The 9,483-nt window shown below is 29.4% G+C and overlaps 1 protein-coding gene across 1 annotated transcript in view; it reads left to right on the top strand.

The window, feature by feature from the left end:
* Positions 1-8,978, top strand: part of LOC106468642 (MAP kinase-activating death domain protein-like) — a 138,202-nt gene extending 129,224 nt beyond the window's left edge. Inside the window, exons 31-35 of the mRNA XM_022396995.1 lie at positions 2,300-2,516; positions 2,792-2,899; positions 3,470-3,634; positions 7,002-7,056; positions 8,563-8,978. Of these exons, the coding sequence (XP_022252703.1) occupies positions 2,300-2,516; positions 2,792-2,899; positions 3,470-3,634; positions 7,002-7,056; positions 8,563-8,687 (670 nt within the window). The 3' untranslated portion in view covers positions 8,688-8,978. The remainder of the gene's footprint in view (positions 1-2,299; positions 2,517-2,791; positions 2,900-3,469; positions 3,635-7,001; positions 7,057-8,562) is intronic.
* The last annotated feature ends 505 nt before the right edge of the window (positions 8,979-9,483 follow it).

Here is a 9,483-nt window from a genome sequence, read left to right as displayed (position 1 = left end):
ACCCGGTTTCCGATACCCATGGTGGGCAGAGCACAGATAGCCCGTTGTGTGGCTTTGTGCTTAATTACAAACAAACACAAGGTTGTAGTGACTAACATTCAAAACTTAATTAAAGTATTTTTTGTTTATGTTATACAATTAGTATAGCATAAATTCGTAGCTAATAATCCATATTTTGATAATATATATAAGTTTTAAGTTCTTAATTTTATGAGTCAATATTAAACGAAATTCTGAACTTCACCTAGTGTGAGAAATGTGACATATTTTCTCTAAGCGTCCCCTCTTCTATATTTTATTCACCACCCCTCCAATATGTATGAAATTTAGTGCAAGTTAATCACTACAAAATCGTCATTGCTCAGACAAACCATAATTGTTATAGTCTTCAATCTTGTTTGATTACAGAGCCATCAAATAGAATATCAGACCCTCCTTGCCACACCCACATCCTCTCTTTCAGGATTTGTTAATAGTTCTCTTAATCTTAATACTGTATTATGTATAAACAATACGAAGTCAAGATTTTCATCTATCAAATGACTTATTATATTCATTGTTTTCTGAACAGACAATTGTCATTTTCTCTGTTAGTACAAGCTTCGTTCCCATGGGAAAGATAACAACTAACTTGGATGAACTTGTAATGGCTATTGTCGCATAATTAGAAAGCCAGAAAAATTGATAGTTTGGGAAATTGTCAGCTTTTTGCAAGTTAGTATTTCATGTTATTTGGTGCATTATTTAATTACATAAAAATTATTTAGTACATTATTTAATTACATAAAAATTATTTAGTGCATTATTTAATTACATAAAAATTATTTAGTGCATTAATACCATTAGTATAAAAAAAACAAGTAAAGTTAAGTGTCATCGACAGTCGACAGCAAAACAAAGAAGACCCATGTAAGTACTTTATTTCTTGTTTTTCATGTTTATTCCTTATCTATATATTATCATAAAAGTAACTAAAATGTAAAAATAGGGATTACTTTAGGTTAGTTAAGGTTAGATTAGGTAAAATAAATAATAACAGTAACATAATAAAAACATTTCACAAGGCATGCACTCGAGCAGCTAGGATTAGCTCATGGGCAAGGTAATTCGAGAGCATAATGTGAGCTACATGTTCCCCAAGTGATTTACAACTTATAATGGAACAAATAGTAGTTATACATGGTTCAAAGTACAATAAAACAAAATTTGATTATATACATGTATACTGTTATGAGTTTAAAGCTACTTAGGATTAACAAATTTAGTTTCATGTTACAAGTTGAAGTCATTCTAGAAAGGGTAATTTAGATTTTTTTGTTTTTGGTTACGAGGTTGGTCAAATTGACCAATCTTGTATGGAGTTAGGGTAGAGAAAATTACACATAAAATACAAAGTTTTACTGAAAACAAACATTTGAAATGTATTTAAGAGGTTTTAGAGATTAAGCAAATGAAATTTGAGATTTTTGAGATGAAGAAAAGTATTTTTGATCTTAAAATGAAAAGCACTTTGCATGTGGACTACTAAAAACAAATACTCTATATATTCACAGACAAATTTTTTTCTAATTTATTAAAAAATACTTCACTAAAAATATGATTTTTTGTATATGAAAGACTTACAATGTTTACTGAAAATCTGCCAAATTTTGTGAAGATAAACATACTGTTTTAAAAGTTAGTATCAAAACTATAAAGACTTTAAATTAGTACAAAGAGATCGTGTAGTTGGTCAAATTGACTGAGAGTTAAAATATATGAGTAAAATTAGGTTTTTGCTCAATGATACTAGTATATTTATCCACATTCTGCTTAGACATTAAGTTGTTTTGTGTTTCTTATGGTTTATTTAGATAAGTATGGAGTGTAATGTCTTTACTTGTGAGTGTTTTAGCTATTAATAGTTAAATTTCTATATTGTGAGTTTTCTAAAGTATATACAATTTGTTTATACATTTGTTTTATTGCATAAGCACCATATTGCTTGTATGCATGTATCATAGAATTTTTGTATATTTGTTTTGGGACACAAATATCTCAAAGTTTCATCATAGTATATATGTGAGATTAATTTATCAGAATGCAATTTTTGAACCTACAATAAATTAGTTTTTTTAATGTTTCTTTGTCTAAACTTTATTTTCAATAATCTTTCTGTACAGACTATGTCTTTAAATATGTGTAAATATGTTTTTACATGTGCGTATACAAAGATTGTATTTTACTTATAGTGTATAGTTTTACTTAAGTAAAAGTTTTTCTTTATAGCAGATTTAATTTTTGTTTGTTTTATTGACAGATATAATTCTTTATCTGAAATGGATAGGAAACGACTTGAACATGATGAAGATAGATTGTTATCAACAATGTTATATAACTTGGTAGCCTTCATGGTTATGATGGCAGTTAACAAAATGTCCATCCGGAGGAAAGTTCGCCGTCTTCTAGGAAAATGTCACATTAGTTTGGTGTACAGTGCAGAAATTAATGAACTTCTTGACCAGATTGAAAACCTGGTAAATAATAGTAGTGCAGATAATGCCAATAGTCTTAGGATTACTATTTATAATTTGTAAGTGCCATTTCATTGGTGGTAATTGTCAAGAGTAATATTATATGCAATTCATAAAATGAGGATTGATAAACTAATTTAATTTCAGAATTTATTTTCAAGATGGTGAAATGAATAGATATTTCAAACAGTACTACTTTTTTTTTTAAGGAAGTTATATTGACACATTTATGTTTTGGATTTGTTCAGGAGTCATAAAGGTAATTAACTGTTTCACAGAGTGGAAATGACATAGACCTTAAACCACTGGGTAGTCGGCAGATGTATCGGCAATCATTTACAGTACACTCAGGCATGGATGCTACGGGAGATATGCTTTTCATGGAGGTATGTCCAGTCAAAAGTTTTTATTTTAACTCTTATTTCTTATGTGTAACGAAATGCAAAAGATTTATGTTCTATTATTTCCTCACAGTAAGGTGAAGTTGATTTTAAAAGCATTGAAATTGAGTTCTCAAATCAGTCTAACTGTAAGTAAAAGTAATTTGAAGCTATCTATATATGGACTAACAAAAAAGTGAAGCTTCAAAAGAAACTTCAGGTGTGAAGGAGATTAAAAGGGATAATGTGCAAATGACTAGACAAATAAATTTTAAAAAATATGTAGCAAGTAATCATTATTTTTGTTGTATCTTTTACTGATTAAGTAATTCATTTAATATCATTATATTGTGTTGGCTTATATATTAAACTATAAAGAAAATGGAAATCTGTCATCAAGTGCACACACTGATATTTTTAATGAAATGGATAAAATCAAAAGTAATAACACAATGTTCTGCCTCTTATTGAATTCAATCCAGAAGTTCTGTAAAACACCATTTATTGTTTGTTTTTTACTGTTAACTTCATATAATAGTTAGAATAATTTTACTCAAATGATGAATCATCTAATAGGTTCGAGATGATGGAATAATTCTTCGAAGTGTGATTGGTACCATTGTAGAACGATGGTGGTATGAACGTCTGGTTAACATGACATACAGTCCTAAAAATAAAGTTCTTTGTTTATGGAGAAGGAATGGTGGACAAACACAATTGCATAGGTATCATACAAAAAAGGTAAGCCCTAAAAAATAGCATTACTTGTATCAACTCTGCTTAGACGGACTTGACTCTTTTGCACATTTAATGATGTTTGCAGAGTTACATTCAGGTTTAAATAACTTTACTATCAATCAACATATGACAATAAAATTAGTATCAGCTTGTGTTTATAATGAAAAGTTTTTATTTCTAAAGAAAATATTAGAAAAAAAAATTATCTTTCTTTAATTTGTATAACTTCAGTAATATAGTATCTACAATTTCTGTAGATAATGAGAAAGTCAAATGTAGTTTCAATGATCTTAACTTCTCCGTATGTTCATATATCAATGCATTTTTAACTTACTTATAATTTAGTTAAAAAGGCAGTTCAATTGTAGTTGTTATTGGACATTTTATTTTAGTAATTTGTGTATTATTTATGTTATAAATTGCATATTTGGTAAGTATGTGAATTATTGTTTTAGCAACAAACTTGGGAAAAGAAACTAGGTCTAGTTCAGTAAATGTCCAATTGAACAATTTCACCATGCTTTACTTAGGTGTACAAGAATCTATTACATGAATGACAAATGTACAGTGTAGTTCAATGCACTGTATTGTTCATCACCACCTGGAGGCTCAGAAAGCAAGAGCTACTAAGCCCTTTCAATCATTGATGAAATGCTCAATAACTGTCCTAACTATATCAGGAGAGCTCCACTGTTGGTTTGAAAGAACCAATACTATTTTGATAAGTAAACTGTACATCTTAGAAGCCAGGCAATAAAGCTATGAAATTAAAATAAGCTATATGTGAAAAGGTAAACATTTGAAACTGTGAATATATTAGATGGTCAACAGTTTCCCAAAATGATGTCTTCGAAGAAGAATAAAAGTATTTCTTACTTTATTTCATAATTTAAAAAAATTTCAGTTTACTGTACATTGATGATTTAGCTACCGTTAGTGTTAGGGTAGAGAAAATAACAGATAAAATATAAACTTTTCCTAACAAAAACTTGGTATTCATTTTAGCAGTTAGTAATTATAAATTTATAATATTTATAGTTTTATGGTTACAAGACTGGTCAAAATGACCGAGCTCATATACATAGGGCTAAAATACTACCATAAGTTTGCTTGAAAGAAAGAATACAGTCAATTTCAAAAATATTATCTTATCTCTGAATAGGGAAAATATAAACCTGAGATGATAAAACTATTAATACTACAAAGCTGGCCTTAATTTTCTCTGGGGAATGTGCAGAGAGCACTATGTAAAATAAAAAGTGTGTTAAGCGTGTTTTGTTGTTTAAATGTTTAATGTGTATAAAATATTTTTTTCATAATTACTTATTTAATCAAAGCAAAAACAGTTTGTGTTACTTACATTAATTCATTAAAACCTAACAGTTTTTTTCATTGGTTTCAGAGTCTGTGATGTTTCAAAACTGATTGTTTTTCAGAGAAATATAGTGATATTAGATCATTTCAATTTTTGGAATTACATGCACTGTTTAGATTCAAGAATGGATGCAGGTGGATACTGTCCACCAACAATTTTTGAGAAAGTGCCATTTTTCATACTCCTTTCTGTACAGTTATTTTTTGTGAATAGTAACTTTTGGATGGTTTGAATTTGCTATCTTATAAGAAGTCTGATGTCAACTATTAACCCTATCTACCTGGGCATCATTTACTACACATGTCACGAAGTTTTAGTGACTTACATTCAAAATTTTATTCAACTACTTTTTATTTATGTTATACCAATTAGTATAGCATAAATTTTTAACGAATAATCTATATTTTAATAATATATATGTTTTAAGTTCTTAATTTTATGAGGCAATATTATCAAAAATCCTGAATTTCCCCTAGTGTGACGCATGACACATTTTCTGTAGGCATCTTTATTTTATTCACCACCCCTCCAATAAGTATGAAATTAAACATAAATTACTCACTATAAATTCGTCATTGCTCAGACAAACCATAATTTTTATAGCCTTCAATTTTGTTTGGTTAAAGAGCCATCAAATAGAAAGTCAGACACCTCTTGCCACAACCAACTGTCACACCCTCTCTTTCACGATTTGTTAATAGCTCTCTGTTACATTTAATTCTATATTATATATAACATAAAATATAAAGGTTTTCATCTATCAAGTGACGTATCATATTACATTATGTTTTGAACAGAGAATTGTCAAGTTCACTTTTAGTACAAGCTTTGTTCCTATGGGATAGATAACAAATAGCTTGGATGAATTCGTAATGGCTCTTGTCGCATAGTTAGAAAGTCTGAAAAATTGTGATAGTTAGAGGAAATTGTCTACTTTTTGTATGTTATTATCCTGTGATCTTTGGTGCATTATTTAATTAAATAGAAATTTTTAGTGCATTACTACCATTAGTATTAAAAAATAAAGTAGGTTTAAGTGTCATCGACAGTCGACACTTGAAAAAAAGAATACTCGGGTAAGTACTTTATTTCTTGTTTTTTATGTTTATTCTGTATTTATTATTCTAAAATTAACTAAAAGGTAAAAATAGGAAACTCTAGGTTAGTTAACGTTAGATTAGATAAAATAAATAATAATACAATAACATATTTTCATGAGGCATGCACGTGAGCAGCTCATGGGTAACATAATTGGATAGCGTAATGTGCGCTGCACATTCCCCAAGTGATTTTCAACTTATAATGGCACAAGTAGTAGTTAGATACGGTTCTAAATAAAACAAACTTACGAACTTAGAGCTACTTAGAATAAACGAATGTAGTTTAATGTTACAATTTGAAATCATTTTAGAAAGAAAAAGAAGGTAATTTAGACTTATTTCAATTTGTTTTTGGTGGTTACGAGATCAGTCAAGTTTTACGAGTTAGCGTACAGAAAATAAAAGGTAAAATATAAAATTTCACTGAAAACAAACATTTCAAATATATTTAAGAGGTTTTAGAGATTATGCAAATAAAATTTGAGATTTTTGAGATGAAGAAAAGTATTTTTAATCTTAATATGAAAATCACTTTGCTCTCAGACTATTCAAAACAAATAGTATTGAAATAACCGATATGTTCATGGACAACTGTTTTTTTGGTTTATTTAAGATACTTCACTTAAAATATGATTTTGTGTATAAGAAAGACTTATAATATAAACTGAAAGACTGCCAAATTTTGTGAAGATATACACATTATATTAAAAGTTAGTAGTATCAAATCTTTAAACAAGTACAATTAGGTGATGTGGTCTGTCAAATCGACCAGGCCCATATTGAGGAAGTTAATGTTAATAATACTGCACCTATATTTATTGTAGGATTCCTATATTGAGAAAATATTAAATTCATGGTAAAGTGATTTTTGTCATTTGTTTGATTACTTATCCAGTGCAAAGAACTGTATTACTGCATCAAAGAAGCCATGGAAAGGGCAGTTGCTGGAGGTACAGGTATTTTATCTGGTAATATGACCCGTTATTCTCTTTTCTTGCTCATTGTATTGCACAACATTAGTTTTGTTGTAAAAACATTTGTTCTATAGCTGTACCAGTTTATATTTGAACATACAATATATAGATATGTAATAGAGGAGTTGAGTATGTTATATTAAAATGATTTTGCAGTTTCACTATGTAGTTACACCCAGTGTTACTATGTCTGGTCATGCTCTATCTGATGACTCTCTTCATCTTGACCATAGCCCTACAATGTGATTTCCATTGCAAAAGGCTTTATCATAAAGGCTGTCGTGTTCAAAACACTCTATCTGATGACTCTCTTCATCTTGACCATAGCCCTGCAATGTGATTTCCATTGCAAAAGGCTGTTGTGTTCAAAACACATCCATTCAGTGTAAAAAGATGGCAATTTCTCAGTAGCTATTTCAACTGTCCCTTCACACAGAAATTCATAGGTGATGCTTCTGACAACTTGACTGGCAAGTATTTTTATGGAATTCCATGAATATCCATTTCATTCTTCAGTTGTTTAAGGTATGCAACAGCTGAATGGATGTGTCTTGGAAGAAACTTGTGTACATGTGAGTTGGGTCACTTTTCCAGAGGGAATCTTTCTTGATTATGTTGCATACTGTTGCTGCACTTTTCTTACCATGTCTGGAGTATAACTTGTTGTAGGTCTCTTTTTGGATGGTCCTGATGCTCCAGATTAGACAGTATTCATTTGTTTGTCAATGCCATTAAGTACAAAGTACATCTCCTATCTTGGAAATTCTAAATCCCCAACCTGAAAACATTCTTATAATCTGAATGTGTGAATAATTTGCTTTGGAAAAGGCTGTTGTATACTCTTCACAAAACTAATCAGTTTTTGATGGCATCACACAACCTACAAAATGCCATGTAATGTCAAAATGTAGTTATGATCTTGTTGTTCCACCACTACTTGATATCAGCTGTGGTTGTCACATATGACTTGCTGATTTGCATATTCAGAATTGTTTAAGTATAACACACTCAACCATCTGTACTTTATGCTCTATTATAGAAACAAATTAATGTTAGATATAGTTGATTTCGATAAAATTTGTGAAAGGATTAGAAAATTGTATCTTCTACTGATCATAGAAATATTTTGTCTTGCAATTTTTTAATGTCACTGAGAGATCAGAAGTTAACCTTACATCCATCTGTTTTTCATAATTGTGTCTTGTGAAATGTGAAAACTTTAGTGTGATTGTCATTTCAGTAATAGAAAATATTTCTTGAAAATTATATCATAGGTACAATTTATTTTTAATAATCTATGAAATCTTTTTTCAGTGTTTTTACTTTAAGAATAAAGAAAATTAAGATTCTTTCAACTATTTCAAAAGACATAAATTTAGAATGTGTTTCTTTGTTTTATGTAGATATACAGTTTTTGTGAGTCAGACCATATCATTTAGTTCATTAACTGAAAATATTTTCCCTTTTGTGTGCACTTCTCAGGTACAGAATTAGGTGGAGAATTCCCTGTTCAGGACATGAGGACAGGTGAAGATGGGCTGCTACAAGTTTGTATGGAGGGAGTAGGCTTACTTTTTGCCAACAGCAAGGTGAGATATTTTCTTTGAATGTATAATTTTCTAGATTTGTGTGTTGGGAATTTTTTAATCTGGTTCAACCTAGATAGCTTGTTTGATTTTAAAGTTTCTACATGCCTTAAGGCATGCACTTCCAAGCTCAGGATTTGTTAAATATTTTAATAACCTATTTGTGTGATAAAGGTTTGATGAAGATTTAAACTTATTTTTTATCCCGCTTCAGTAGTGTTGGTAAATTTGCTTTTCGTATTTGGCGTACTTCAAATGGCATTCATAGTTATATTTTTATCTTTTAATCCTGTTTGGATGACAGAGCACCTCTCAAATGTCAAGTGCATATCTCCATAAAAAAATTCAAAATTTAAATAAAAGAAATAACAATTTCAACAATTTTTATCTCAAAAAATATTTTAGAATTTGATATTTTGTCATTATTCAACATTTAGTTAATGTGATCTGAATATAAAAAAAGGACTAACAACTTTCATTTCTATGCAGCTCTGATGGGTCTTTCCTGTAAATATTTACTGATTTTATTTTTTTAGAAGATCTCTTCCTATCCTAAAGTATAGACTTATATAGGTATTATGATTTGTTTCTTGTGATCTCTTAATGGTTTTATTACCAAAAATCTTCATTGCCCACCCCTTTATGATGTCACAGCTTATGGTTTGAAAATTTACTAATGAAGCCAAGCTTTGAAAATAGTTTGAGTCAATGGTTAAATACAATTCGATGAAGCAAATTATGAATGATGTATGTGTCAAAGTGGAGTAAATAGACTGGTTTGAGTAGTAATTTATGGGTTCTTGAGATACTAACTTCA

This window comes from Limulus polyphemus, unplaced genomic scaffold, assembly GCF_000517525.1.
Source record: "Limulus polyphemus unplaced genomic scaffold, Limulus_polyphemus-2.1.2 Scaffold3095, whole genome shotgun sequence".
NCBI classification, from domain to species: Eukaryota; Metazoa; Arthropoda; class Merostomata; order Xiphosura; family Limulidae; genus Limulus; species Limulus polyphemus.
Note: the sequence above shows the minus strand (reverse complement) of the source record. Positions and strands in the feature narration are given on the sequence as shown.